This window comes from Oncorhynchus gorbuscha, unplaced genomic scaffold, assembly GCF_021184085.1.
Source record: "Oncorhynchus gorbuscha isolate QuinsamMale2020 ecotype Even-year unplaced genomic scaffold, OgorEven_v1.0 Un_scaffold_261:::fragment_2:::debris, whole genome shotgun sequence".
Classification (NCBI taxonomy): Eukaryota; Metazoa; Chordata; class Actinopteri; order Salmoniformes; family Salmonidae; genus Oncorhynchus; species Oncorhynchus gorbuscha.
The window spans coordinates 67,524-82,359 of NW_025745120.1; the positions used below are offsets into that span (position 1 = coordinate 67,524).

General features: G+C 44.0%; 1 protein-coding gene across 1 annotated transcript in view; it reads left to right on the plus strand.

Moving 5' to 3' along the window:
• The window catches only part of LOC124017500, a 54,691-nt gene extending 41,078 nt beyond the window's left edge, over positions 1-13,613 (plus strand). The window contains exons 7-10 of the mRNA XM_046332711.1: positions 1,769-1,835; positions 8,888-9,107; positions 9,720-10,142; positions 10,779-13,613. Of these exons, the coding sequence (XP_046188667.1) occupies positions 1,769-1,835; positions 8,888-9,107; positions 9,720-10,142; positions 10,779-12,502 (2,434 nt within the window). The 3' untranslated portion in view covers positions 12,503-13,613. The remainder of the gene's footprint in view (positions 1-1,768; positions 1,836-8,887; positions 9,108-9,719; positions 10,143-10,778) is intronic.
• The last annotated feature ends 1,223 nt before the right edge of the window (positions 13,614-14,836 follow it).

Genomic DNA, 14,836 nt, shown 5'->3' on the forward strand with positions numbered 1-14,836 from the left:
TTACAGTTGCCACTATGCACTGGGGCAGGTAGCGTTGCCCTGGCAAACTCAGATTTGTCCGTTGAACTGCTTGATGGTAAAGCGTGATTCATCACTCCAGAGAATGTGTTTCCACTGCTCCAGAGTCCAATGGCGGCAAGCTCCGGTCGATGCTTGGCGTTGCACATGGTGATCTTGGGCTTGTATGTTTATGACTTTGTGGCTGTGTTAACTAGTAACGACCCTGCCGCCACAGGGCTAGTGGAAAAAATCTTTGCCGCTGATCCTGTTTCAGTATGATATGTTAGATAAAGGAATAACGACAGACACCAATGTCAGGTTCAATAGCCTTGTTTGTGCATTGTACGAAAGGCTACAACTGGAGTCCGGGGAACAGTCCGGCTAGTCGATTACCTATCAACTAGACTCCGTAACATCATCCTTTTCAATAGAAAGTGCAAACATAAAGGCATAACATTATATTCTTAACAGTCAGGTCATAACAATAGAAAAAGCATTACATTACATTTCATTTTCCTTTTTTAATTTAAATTTAATTATTTAAGAACAAATATAGATTTTAATTAACCGAGGGCAAGTTAACAGTCCCTTGCTTACAGAGTAAGCCTGTCCGGTGGCTTGCACAGCCGACCCACCCGTGAGTAAGTATTGGCTCTGACAGGGGTAGGATTAGGGGCACGAGCTGGAGAGCTTGGTGGGGTAGAAGCCTCACCTTCAGTTGGCCCATGTCTCAGTTCTGCACCCCTTACCCTTAGGCCTGGACTGTGATCCAGCTCATCTAGGTGAGTGTATGGCGTGTTCTGGTTTGTCTGCTCTGCTATGCGCAGATCCACCCGATTGCGACGATAGAGGGAGCCACCAACATCCACCAGGTATGAACGTGGTGCAACTCTCTACAGGCATGTGCCCAGCCTCCAAAGTCCTGTGTGGTCTCCCGGCAGCGGTTTCATCCTTATCGTTTCACCCACCTCCAGCTCTGGTAGGTCCCGAGCAGTCCGGTCCTGGAAGCACTTAGTGAGCTGCTTTCTGTGACGCAGTTTGTCCGTGACGCCAACCATGACGCAGGGCTCAGGTAGCTTGTTAGCTACGGGGATGGTAGTCTTCAGACGTCTGGACAGAAGGCGTTGTGCTGGGCTGCTGTCCATGTTTTCAGTGGGTGTGTTCCTCCACTGTAAGATCGCATTCCATGGGTCGTTGCTGTCGCGCAAGGCCCTGCTTAACAGGTTTTTTGCAATCTTGACAGCTGATTCTGCCTTGCCATTTGCTTTTGGGTGTCTTGGAGAGGAGGTCACGTGGTCAAACTCCCATTCTGAGGCGAAACGCTTGAACTGTGCAGTGAATTGTGGGCCATTGTCCGTGATTACCTTGTCAGGCTGACCTTGCCTTGCAAACTGCGCCTTCCAGCGCTTTATGACCGTCTCTGCAGACAAGTCAGGGAGCAGTTCAATTTCCCAAAAGTCAGAGTAGTGATCAACGATGAGAATATAGTCCTTTTGTCTGTGGCTGAATAAGTCCATGCTGACGATTTGCCAGGCCCTTGTGGGCAGTTCGTGTGACATCATGGTTTCCTTTTGCTGTTCATGAGCATACTCGTTGCATGTGGTACAGTTGCTGACAAAGTCTTTAATTTCTGCTTGCATGTTTGGCCAGTATAATGTTTCACGAGCCTGGCGGTAGCATGCATCACCTCCAACGTGACTGGAGTGTATGCGGGTAAGCATCTCTGGACGTAGTGATTTGGGAATAATGACCTTCTGACCTCTGACAGGAGGAAGTCTCTGGCAGCGCTGGACAGGAGGGAGACTCTGGCAGCACTGGACAGGATGGAGACTCTGGTAGCGCTGGACAGAAGGGAGACTCTGGCAGCGCTGGACAGGAGGGAGACTCTGGCAGCGCTGGAGAGAAGGAAGACTCTGGCAGCGCTGGACAGGCAGGAGCACCTGGAGGGAGGATACGGAGAGACAGCCTGGTGCGTGGAGGAGGCACTGGATGGACAGGACCGTGGAGGCGCACTGGAGGTCTCGAGCACCGAGCCTGCACAACCTGTCCTGGCTGGATACTCCCTGTAGCCCGGACAGTGCGGCGGGGTGGAACAGACCGCACTGGGCTGTGCTGGTGAACCGGGGACACCGTGCGTAGGGCTGGGGGACACCGTGCGCCTCACGGCATAACACGGTGCCTGCCCGGTCCACCTCTCTCCACGGTAAGCACGGGGAGTTGGCTCAGGTCTCCTACCTGACTTAGCCACACTCCCTGCCATGTTCATGTCGCCAACTCCATTCCATTCTCCTGCTCCAGATAATCCTAGGCGGGCTCGTCACTCTCCCTGGGTCGACCGACCACCTCTCTATTTCGTCCTATATTGTCACCTCCTCCAGATAGCGCTGCTCCTTACCACGCTGCTTGGTCCTTGGTTGGTGGGTGATTCTGTAACTGTTGTCTTCTTTGGAAGGAGAGGAGGACCAAAGCGCAGCTTTGTAAGTGTTCATGATCATATTTATTTAAACTCAGAACACTAAACAATAGAATGAAACGAAACCGAAACAGTTCTGTAAGGTGACGAAAAACACTAAACAGAAAATAATCACCCACTAAACACAGGTGGGAAAAGGCTACCTAAGTATGATTCTCAATCAGAGACAACGAACGACACCTGCCTCTGATTGAGAACCATACTAGGCCAAACACGTAGAAAATATAACATAGAAAAAAGAACATAGACAACCCACCCCAACTAACGCCCTGACCAACCTAAAACAAAGACACAACAAAGGAACTAAGGTCAGAATGTGACAACTAGGAGCGCCGCCTCTGGGTGAGCATTTTCTTGTTTGCTTATGGCGGAATACAGCTCATTCAAGGCTGTCTTAGTGCCAACTTCTGACTGAGTTGGTATGTAAACAGCTACGAAGATTACAGATGAGAACTCTCTCAGTAGGTAGTGTGATCTACAGCTTATCATGATATACTCTACCTCAGGTGAGCAATAGCTCGAGACTTCCTAAGATATCATCTGTTATTTATAAAAATAAATAGTCCGCCGCCCCTTGCAGCAGTTCTATCCTGCCGGTACATCGTATAACCAGCCAGCTGTATGTTGATATTGTCATCGTTCAGCCATGACCCCATGAAGCATAAGATGTTACAGTTTTTAATGTCCCGTTGGTATTTTAATCTTCCATGTAACTTGTCAATTTTATTGTCCAAAGATTGCACGTTTGCTAGTAGAATTGAGGGAAGTGGGGGTTAATTCAATCGCCTACGAATTCTTAGAAGGCAGCCCGCTCACTTTCTCCATCTCCTCCTCATGCAGATCACCGGGGTTGGTGCCTGTTCCAGAGGGAGCCGTATATCCTCCGCCTCAGGTTCGTCAGAGTCGGGAAAGAAGAAAAAGGATTTTTGCTAGTCCGTGGTGAGTAATCGGAGTCCTGATGTCTAGAAGTTATTTTCAGTCATAAGAGATGGTAGCAGAAACATTATGTACAAAATAAGTAAAGCAAATAAGTTACAAACAACGCAGATAAACAAACAAAAAAATACAATCAGTTGGGGGCACGTAAAACGTCTGCCTTCTGCTCTGGCACCATCTCTTACTTACTTTTTAAATGAGCATTTAACTGCGGCTGCTGTGGAGATTTTCGGGAAGTTGAGAAAACGGTAGTGGAGTACCAGAAGGAGAATGATCGGCTACGGAGACTGCTGCGGATCACACCAGAGATACCGCTATGTAGAATAGGTTCGTATGTAAATCTACTGATAGCTAGCAATAGTTATAATCAATGAATGCGGTTTTTGATATAGATTATTCAATTGTTGATATCAATATTTGCCCGAATTCCCAATATATTAGCATATGGTTGTCACAAGTTAACACTGAAAACCAATCAGCTTCAAGCTTTTCCCTGAAATAATGTTGATTGCAGGTGGCAGAAGCCATTAACGTGCTGCACATTTAACACAGATAGAATAATGAGACAGATACAGTGCCTTGCGAAAGTATTCGGCCCCCTTGAACTTTGCGACCTTTTGCCACATTTCAGGCTTCAAACATAAAGATATAAAACTGTTTTTTTTCTGAAGAATCAACAGCAAGTGGGACACAATCACAAATCAACAACAAGTGGGACACAATCAAGTGGAACAACATTTATTGGATATTTGAAACTTTTTTAACAAATCAAAAACGGAAAAATTGGCCGTGCAAAATGATTCAGCCCCTTTAAGTTAATACTTTGTAGCGCCACCTTTTGCTGCGATTACAGCTGTAAGTTGCTTGGGGTATGTCTCTATCAGTTTTGCACATCGAGAGACTGAAATTCTTTCCCATTCCTCCTTGCAAAACAGCTCAGTGAGGTTGGATGGAGAGCATTTGTGAACAGCAGTTTTCAGTTCTTTCCACAGATTCTTGATTGGATTCAGGTCTGGAGTTTGACTTGGCCATTCTAACACCTGGATATGTTTATTTTTGAACCATTCCATTGTAGATTTTGCTTTATGTTTTGGATCATTGTCTTGTTGGAAGACAAATCTCCGTCCCAGTCTCAGGTCTTTTGCAGACTCCATCAGGTTTTCTTCCAGAATGGTCCTGTATTTGGCTCCATCCATCTTCCCATCAATTTAAACCATCTTCCCTGTCCCTGCTGAAGAAAAGCAGGCCCAAACCATGATGCTGCCACCACCATGTTTGACAGTGGGGATGGTGTGGTCAGGGTGATGAGCTGTGTTGCTTTTACGCCAAACATAACGTTTTGCATTGTTGCCAAAAAGTTCAATTTTGGTTTCATCTGACCAGAGCACCTTCTTCCACATGTTTGGTGTGTCTCCCAGGTGGCTTGTGCCAAACTTTAAACAACACTTTTTATGGATATCTTTAAAAAATGGCTTTCTTCTTGCCACTCTTCCATAAAGGCCAGATTTGTGCAATATACGACTGATTGTTGTCCTATGGACAGAGTCTCCCACCTCAGATGTAGATCTCTGCAGTTCATCCAGAGTGATCATGGGCCTCTTGGCTGCATCTCTGATCAGTCTTCTCCTTGTATGAGCTGAAAGTTTAGAGGGACGGCCAGGTCTTGGTAGATTTGCAGTGGTCTGATACTCCTTCCATTTCAATATTATCGCTTGCACAGTGCTCCTTGGGATGTTTAAAGCTTGGGAAATCTTTTTGTATCCAAATCCGGCTTTAAACTTCTTCTCAACAGTATCTCGGACCTGCCTGGTGTGTTCCTTGTTCTTCATGATGCTCTCTGCGCTTTTAACGGACCTCTGACACTATCACAGTGCAGATGCATTTATACGGAGACTTGATTACACACAGGTGGATTGTATTTATCATCATTAGTAATTTAGGTCAACATTGGATCATTCAGAGATCCTCACTGAATTTCTGGAGAGAGTTTGCTGCACTGAAAGTAAAGGGGCTGAATAATTTTGCACGCCCAATTTTTCAGTTTTTGATTTGTTAAAATAGTTTGAAATATCCAATAAATGTCGTTCCACTTCATGATTGTGTCCCACTTGTTGTTGATTCTTCACAAAAAAAATACAGTTTTATATCTTTATGTTTGAAGCCTGAAATGTGGCAAAAGGTTGCAAAGTTCAAGGGGGCTGAATACTTTCGCAAGGCACTGTATGTACACTGCTGGTCAAATGTTTTAGAACACCTACTCATTCAAGGGTTTTTATTATTTTTTACTATTTTCTACGTTGAAGAATAATTGTGAAGACATCAAAAATATGAAATAACAAATATGGAATCATGTAGTAACCAAAAAAGTGTTATATTTGAAATTCTTCAAATAGCCACCCTTTGCTTAATGACAGCTTTGCACACTCTTGGCATTCGCTCAACCAGCTTCACCTGGAATGCTTTTCCAACAGTCTTGAAGGAGTTCCCACATATGCTGAGCACTTGTTGGCTGCTTTTCCATCACTCTGCAGTTTGACTCATTCCAAACCATCTCAATTTGGTTGAGTACTAGGATTATTGTGGCCAGGTCATCTGATGCAGCATTCCATCACTCTCCTTCTTGGTAAAATAGCCCTTACACAGCCTGGAGGTGTTTTTACAGTTCATTGACTACTGCTCAGCATTCAACACCATAGTACCTTCCAAGCTCATCATTATGCTTGAGGCCCTGGGTCTCAACCCCACCCTGTGCAACTGGGTCCTGGACTTCCTGAAGGGCCGTCCCCCCAGGTAGTGAAGGTAGGAAACAACATCTCCACTTCGCTGATCCTCAACACTGAGGCCCCACAAGGGTGCGTGCTCAGCCCCCTCCTGTACTCCCTGTTCACCCATGACTGCGTAGCCAAGAACGCCTCCAACTCAATCATCACGTTTGCAGACAACACAACAGTAGTAGGCTTGATCACCAACAACGATGAGACGGCCTACAGGGAGGGAGGTGAGGGCACTCGGAGTGTGGTGTCAGGAAAACAACCTCTCACTCAACATCAACAAAACAAAGGAGATGATCGTGGACTTCAGGAAACAGCAGAGGGAGCACCCTCCTATTCACATCGACGGGACAGCAGTGGAGAAGGTGGAAAGCTTTAAGTTACTTGGCATACACATCACAAACAAACTGAAATGGTCCACCCACACAGACAGTGTGGTGAAGAAGGCGCAACAGCGCCTCTTCAACCTCAGGAGGCTGAAGAAATTTGTCTAGTCACCTAAAACCCTCACAAGATTTTACAGATGCACAATTGAGAGCATTCTGTCGGGCTGTATCACCGCCTGGTATGGCAACTGCACCGCCCGCAACCACAAGGCTCCCCAGAGGGTGGTGCGGTCTGCACAACGCATCACCGGGGGCAAACTACCTGCCCTCCATGACTCATACAGCACCTGATGTCACAGGAAGGCCAAAAAGATCATAAAGGACATCAACCACCTGAGCCACTGTCTTTTCACACCTCTACAATCCAGAAGGCGAGGTCAGTACAGGTGCATCAAAGCTGGGACCGAGAGACTGAAACTCGTTTTTTAACCACTCCACAAATTTCTTGTTAACAAACTATAGTTTTGGCAAGTCGGTTAGGACATCTACTTTGTGCATGACACAAGTCATTTTCTCCAACAATTAATAACAGACAGATTATTTCACTTATTCACTGTATTGGAGTTGTGCTCCAGTGGGTCAGAAGTTTACATACACTAATTTGACTGTGCCTTTAAATTCCAGAAAATTATGTCATGGCTTTAGAAGCTTCTGATAGGGTAATTGACATTTGAGTCAATTGGAGGTGTACCTGTGGATAGATTTCAAACTCAGTGCTTCTTTGCTTGACGTCATGGGAAAATAAGTCCTCAAAAAATAAATTGTAGACCCCCACAAGTCTGGTTCATCCTTGGGAGCAATTTCCAAACACCTGAAGGTACCACGTTCATCTGTACAAACAATAGTATGAAAGTATTTACACCATGGAACCACGCAGCCATCATACCACTCAGGAAGACGTTCTGTCTTCTAGAGATTAACGTACTTTGGTGCAACAAGTGCAAATCAATCCCAGAACAGCAAAGGACCGTGTGAAGATGCTGGAGGAAAGAGGTACAAAAGTATCTATATCCACAGTAAAGCAGACTACGGTTTGCAACTGCACATTGGGCCAAAGATCGTACTTTTTGGAGAAAAATCCTCTGGTCTGATGAAACAAAAATAGAACTGTTTGGCCATAACGACCATCGTTATGTTTGGAGGACAAAGGGGGAGTCTTGCAAGCCGAAGAACACCATCCCAACTGTGAAGCACGGGGGTGGCAGCATCATGTTGTGGGGGTGCTTTACTGCAGGAGGGACTGGTGCACTTCATAAAATAGATGACATCATGAGGAAAGAAAATTATGTGGATATATTGAAGGAACACCTCAAGACATCAGTCAGGAAGTTAAAGCTTGGTCACAAATGGGTCTTCCAAATGGACAATGACCCCAAGCATACTTCCAAAGTTGGCTTCAGGACAATAAAGTCAAGGTATTGGAGTGGCCATCACAAAGCCCTGACCTCAATCCTATAGAAAATTTGTGGGCAGAACTGAAAAAATGTGTGCGAGCAAGGAGGCCTACAAACCTGACTCAGTTACACCAGCTCTGTCAGGAGGAATGAGCCAAAACGTATTGTGGGAAGCTTGTGGAAGGCTACCCGAAACGTTTGTCCCAAGTTAAACAATTTAAAGTCAATCCTACCAAATACTAATTGAGTGTATGTAATCTTCTGACCCACTGGGAATGTGATGAAAGAAATAAAAGCTGAAATAAATAATTCTCTCTACTATCATTCTGACATTTCACATTCTTAAAATAAAGTGGTGATCCTAACTGACCTAAGATAGGGAATTGTTACTAGGATTAAATGTCAGGAATTGTGAAAAACTGAGTTTAAATTAATTTGGCTAAGGTGTATGTAAACTTCCGACTTCAACTGTATATACTGTATTCTATACCATCCATTGCTGCTAGGCCATCACTCATCCATATATTTTTATGTACATATTCTCATTCACCCCTTTAGATTTGTGTGTATTAGATAGTTGTTTTGGGGAATTGTTAGATTTTGCATCTGTTAACCATATGTATGTGACCAATAAAATGTTATTTGATTTGAGAATGAAGTCCCAAGCCGTTGCAGCTTTCAGGAGTCGTCTGTGTTACAATGAGTTGTCTTTCAATTCAGTTCATACAATAAGTGTTAAAATATATTACAACGTTTCCCCACATGTAGCTATCTATTTCCATTATCACTATCAGTCTGTACCATGTAGTTAACGCTCCACACAGAGGCGCTGTGATGTGTTTATGGGACACACCGCTGAAACAAACAGAAGGACGATGCGGAAGTGAAATTACGAGTGGATTAGTTTTTTTGTGACCACTATTCTTTCCTCGTGGAGGAAACGACCAGCTGAATAGCCAACTCGTTATCAGTCACCTTAAAATGTCTAAACAACAGTCGCTTCATGTGTTTTTAAATGAGCGCTTAACTGCGGCTGCTGTGGAGATTTTCGGGGAAGTTGAGAAAACGGTAGTGGAGTACCAGGAGGAGAATGATCGGCTACGGAGACTGTTGCGGATCAAACCGCAGGTTAAACTATGTAGAACAGGTACGTCTGTACAGTGCATTCGGGAAGTATTCAGAGCCCTTCACTATTTCCACATTAGGTGAAAAATCTGTCCATGTGCGTTTGAGCACCTAATCCTCATGTCTCCTGTAATTGCTGGAGATAAGAGCGTCTGCTAAATGACAGACATTTCAAGTGTAATGCATTGTACTTTTGGAGTCCATTTCTTATTGTAAATAAGAATATAATATGTTTCTGAACACTTCTACATTAATGTGGATACTACTATGATTGTGGATAATCACGAAAAAATCATGAATAATGAGCTTAATGTGTGTAATGAATATGGGATCAAATACTACACTTCTGACTACTCTAATATGCTACGTTATCTTAATTTGTAAGTCGCTCTTCCAAATGGAAGACTTTCTGACTTAAATGTAAATGTTATCCAAATGCTTATGACTAATTCACATTGTGGGATTAGATACCTAAAAGTGCTTTGATTTCTAAATGGTAAAACGGATATTATGAACATTTGATCTCAAATCCCAAATTCTGGAGTACAGAGACACATTTGTAAATGTTAGTTTCACTGTCTAAATATATACATAAGGGAGTGTAAACCTCTGCTCCTCCTCTCGTTCCCTCCAGACTCCCTGCAGCTCTCTGTCTCTGAAGAGGAGGTTCCCCCTGAGCAGCAGCACTGTGAGCAGGAGTGGAGCCCCAGTCTGGGGCAGAAGGACCCAGAGACCAAACAGATTAAAGAGGAACAGGAGGAAGTCAGGACCAGTCAGGAGGAAGAGCAGCTTCAAGGGCTCTTTGATACCAAAGACACCATATTCACTACTTCCTGTGTGAAAAGGGAAATTATATTAGCTGAACACACAACTCTCAGTCCACTGAAAACGTCTAAACTACAGTTGTTCTGTGTGTTTTTAAATGAATGTTTAACGACATCTGCTGCTGTTGAGATTTTTGGTGTGATTGAGGAAACAGTAGCAGAGTACCAGGAGGAGAATGATCTGCTACGGAGACTGCTGCGGAGGACACCAGAGATACAACTATGTAGAATAGGTACGTATGTAGATCTAATACCTAGCTAGCTACGGTTCTACTTAGTTAATAAACTGTTTCCCGTAACAGGGATCTCCATTGCATCCATTTTTAAAGAACAGTTTATAATATAGCTAAGATTCACCAGGCATAATTAAAAAGTTATCTGTCATGAAAAGATCATTGAAAGAGCTTATATAGCACAGCCTTTCTGACTCCAATGTGTTTCATCAGAGACGGTGAGTATGTTTACGTTCACACTAGTAATTCCATATTATAGTGATGACAGTAGGCTGAGTACGGCATCGGTCCTGTAGACCCCTGACTCTGCTCATCTTCAACGCTGTGAGGTCATAATAGAAGTAAGCATTAGAGGTCGACCTCTACTAAGCATACGGTGATCAGAACATCTAGTTTTCTGAGAAATCTTTCAAATTACTAGGACGTGTACAAGCTTTATTAAAACATCAAGTTTGGGAGCAGAAACTATTTATCTGTTTCGTACATTATTTTAGCTCCTGATATTATTTAGGATCAATGCCAATAAAGACATTTTCAATTAAAAAATCGTTGAGATCTATAATTCACGTGATTCAAGTGTTCTTTTTAATTGTGTGGTATATAAATGACCTCTGCTCCTCCTCTCCTTCCCTCCAGACTCCCTGCAGCTCTCTGTCTCTGAAGAGGAGGTTCCCCCTGAGCAGCAGCACTGTGAGCAGGAGTGGAGCCCCAGTCTGGGACAGAAGGACCCAGAGACCAAACAGATTAAAGAGGAACAGGAGGAAGTCAGGACCAGTCAGGAGGAAGAGCAGCTTCAAGGGTTCAAAGACTCCATATTCACTCCTTCCTGTGTGAAAAGTGAATGTGATCAGGAGGACCCACTTCAGTCCTTGACTCTTCCCCAAACCCAGACTGTGGAGAACAGCGAGAGAGACTCTAAACCAGTGGATCTCAAACCTTTTGTCACTGTGACCCACATTAAGGGTCTCTACATTCCCTGTGACCGTCCAGATAATCAAAACATTGCCTCCAGCCACAGTTCAGCTGTTGGCAGCGATCCAGTAGGACTTGACAGCAGTCCACCATTAGATCCCAGTCCACCATTGGGTCCCAGCCCACCATTGGGTCCCAGCCCACCATTAGATCCCAGTCCACCATTGGGTCCCAGTCCACCATTGGATCCCAGTCCACCATTGGATCCCAGCCCACCATTAGATCCCAGTCCACCATTGGAGGAACACTGTTCCAAACCCAGCACCACAGCTAGAAAAACTCACTACTGCCGTGACTGTGGTGCAACATTTGTTCTGAAAGCTGACCTGCAGAGACACGTGACTCTCTTCAGTAAGATACCCAGTGAATGTAGTTCCTGCCAAAAACGCTACAACTCCAGCTGTAAACTGAAGGCCCATGTCCGACTCTGTCACAGTGGTAAACCCTGCATCTGCCCTATTTGTGGAAAGACCTTCAAATACAAAGGACATCTGTCCAGGCACATGAGGATTCACACAGGAGAGAAACCGTTTACCTGTGGTGACTGTGGGAAAAGCTTCAATCGCACGGATTTCCTAACCAGGCATAAACTGATTCACACAGGAGAGAAACCATTTAGCTGTGGTGACTGTGGGAAAAGCTTCAATCGGAAGGAGACCTTAACTACGCACAAACTGACTCACACTAGAGAGAAACCATTTAGCTGTGGTGACTGTGGGAAAAGTTTCAATCGGAAGGTGAGCCTAACTGAACATAAATTGACTCGCACAGGAGCGAAACCATTTAGCTGTGGTGACTGTGGGAAAGGCTTCAATCGGAAGGTGAGCCTAACTGAACATAAATTGACTCACACCAGAGAGAAGCCATTTACCTGTGGTGACTGTGGGAACAGCTTCCATCTCAAAAGGAACCTAACTAGGCACAAACTGACTCACACCAGAGAGAAACCATTTAGCTGTGGTGACTGTGGGAAAAGCTTCAATCGCAAGGATACCTTAACTTTGCACAAATTGACTCACACCAGAGAGAAACCATTTAGCTGTGATGAGTGTGGGAAAGGCTTCAATCGGATGGTGAGCCTAACCACTCACGAATTGACTCACACCAGAGAGAAACCATTTAGCTGTGGTGACTGTGGGAAAAGCTTCAATCGCAAGGATACCTTAACTATGCACAAACTGACTCACACCAGAGAGAAACAATTTAGCTGTGATGAGTGTGGGAAAGGCTTTAATCGGAAGGTGAGCCTAACCACTCACGAACGGACTCACACAGCAGAGAAACCATTCACCTGTGGTGACTGTGGGAAGAGTTTTATTTATAAGAGGGGCCTAATGAGACATAAACTGATTCACACAGGAGAGAAACCATTTAGCTGTGGTGACTGAGGGAAAAGTTTAAATCGCAGTGAGACCTTAACAACACACAGACTCACACCAGAGATAAACCATTTAGCTGTGGTGACTGTGGGAAAAGCTTCAATCGGAAACATCATGGCTGCTCAGTCTGTGATAAAATATTAATTCAGAAGACTAATCTGCTAACACGTGAAAAACAACCACAAAGAAAGTAAATGAGGACACAGAGAGGAGACTAAGAGAGTATTGAGATACACCTGTGACCAACTGAGGACATAGACACAGAGAGGAGACTAAGAGAGTATTGAGATACACCTGTGACCAACTGAGGACATAGACACAGAGAGGAGACTAAGAGAGTATTGAGATACACCTGTGGACCAACTGAGGACATAGACACAGAGAGGAGACTAAGAGAGTATTGAGATACACCTGTGGACCAACTGAGGACATAGACACAGAGAGGAGACTAAGAGAGTATTGAGATACACCTGTGGACCAACTGAGGACAGAGACACAGAGAGGAGACTAAGAGAGTATTGAGATACACCTGTGACCAACTGAGGACATAGACACAGAGAGGAGACTAAGAGAGTATTGAGATACACCTGTGACCAACTGAGGACATAGACACGGAGAGGAGACTAAGAGAGTATTGAGATACACCTGTGACCAACTGAGGACATAGACACAGAGAGGAGACTAAGAGAGTATTGAGATCCCCTGTGGACCAACTGATGACATAGACACAGAGAGGAGACTAAGAGAGTATTGAGATCCCCTGTGGACCAACTCTAACTGGTTCTCCTGATCCTGCTCAGTCCAATGTGAAAGTAATTATATAATGGGACTGTTGTCTGAACCTAACAGGCAATGTTGCTGCTCTTTGTGTATGAAATGGACAATCTGCAGTTCAGACAACCACCAGTTTTTAGGTGAACAACTGGGAGATGGTGTTGGAGAGTTGTGAACACTCAATGTCGTAGACAGATCTATAGATACAAGATGTCCAGATCTGATGCAGGGTTTCCAATAGGCGGCCCGTTGGTGGTTTTATTTGGCCCAAGTTTTCTGAGCAAAACAAGATAAATAAATACAAAAATTCTATATATTTTGATTCATTTTTGATCTTTTTTTAAATTTTATTTTTTAATATGTTCCCAAGTATTCCCATGTGTAAATAGATTGACAGTCAAAAGTTTGTATACACCTACTCATTCAAGGGTTTTTCTTTATTTTTACTATTTTCTACATTGTACAATAATAGTGAAGACAAACTATGAAGTAACATATGGAATCATGTAGGAACCAAAAGTGTTAACTCAAAATATGTCATATTTTACATTCTTCAAAGTAGCCAACGAGATGTATCTGATCTCAGGAAATTGTACAAAACACCCCCCTTATATAATCAATGTGAGCATTACTTAACCAGGGGAGTAGGGATTGGATAATGGGGAATGTTTTGTAACTAGGGGAGTAGTGATAGGATAATGGGGAATGTTTTGTAACTAGGGGAGTAGTGATAGGATAATGGGGAATGTTTTGTAACTAGGGGAGTAGTGATTGGATAAGGGGGATGTTTTGTAACTAGGGGAGTAGTGATAGGATAAGGGGGATGTTTTGTAACTAGGGGAGTAGTGATAGGATAATGGGGAATGTTTTGTAACTAGGGGAGTAGTGATTGGATAAGGGGGATGTTTTTTAACCAGGAGAGTGGTGATTGGATAAGGGGGATGTTTTTTAACCAGGAGAGTGGTGATAGGATAATGGGGAATGTTTTGTAACTAGGGGAGTAGTGATTGGATAAGGGGGGGTTGTAAAACCAGGGGAGTAGTAATTGGATAAGGGGATGCTTTGTAACCAGGGGAGTAGTGATTGGATAAGGGGATGTTTTGTAACCAGGGGAGTAGTGATTGGATAAGGGGGTTGTAAAACCAGGGAGTAGTGATTGGATAAGGGGGATGTTTTGTAACTAGGGGAGTGGTGATTGGATAAGGGGATGTTTTGTAACTAGGGGAGTGGTGATTGGATAAGGGGGTTGTAAAACCAGGGAGTAGTGATTGGATAAGGGGATGTTTTGTAACTAGGGAGTGGTGATTGGATAAGGGGATGTTTTGTAACTAGGGGAGTGGTGATTGGATAAGGGGGATGTTTTGTAACTAGGGAGTGGTGATTGGATAAGGGGATGTTTTGTAACTAGGGGAGTGGTGATTGGATAAGGGGATGTTTTGTAACCAGGAGAGTGGTGATTGGATAAGGGGGTTGTAACCAGGGGAGTAGTGATTGGATAAGGGGATGTTTTGTAACTAGGGGAGTAGTGATTGGATAAGGGGATGTTTTGTAACCAGGGGAGTAGTGATT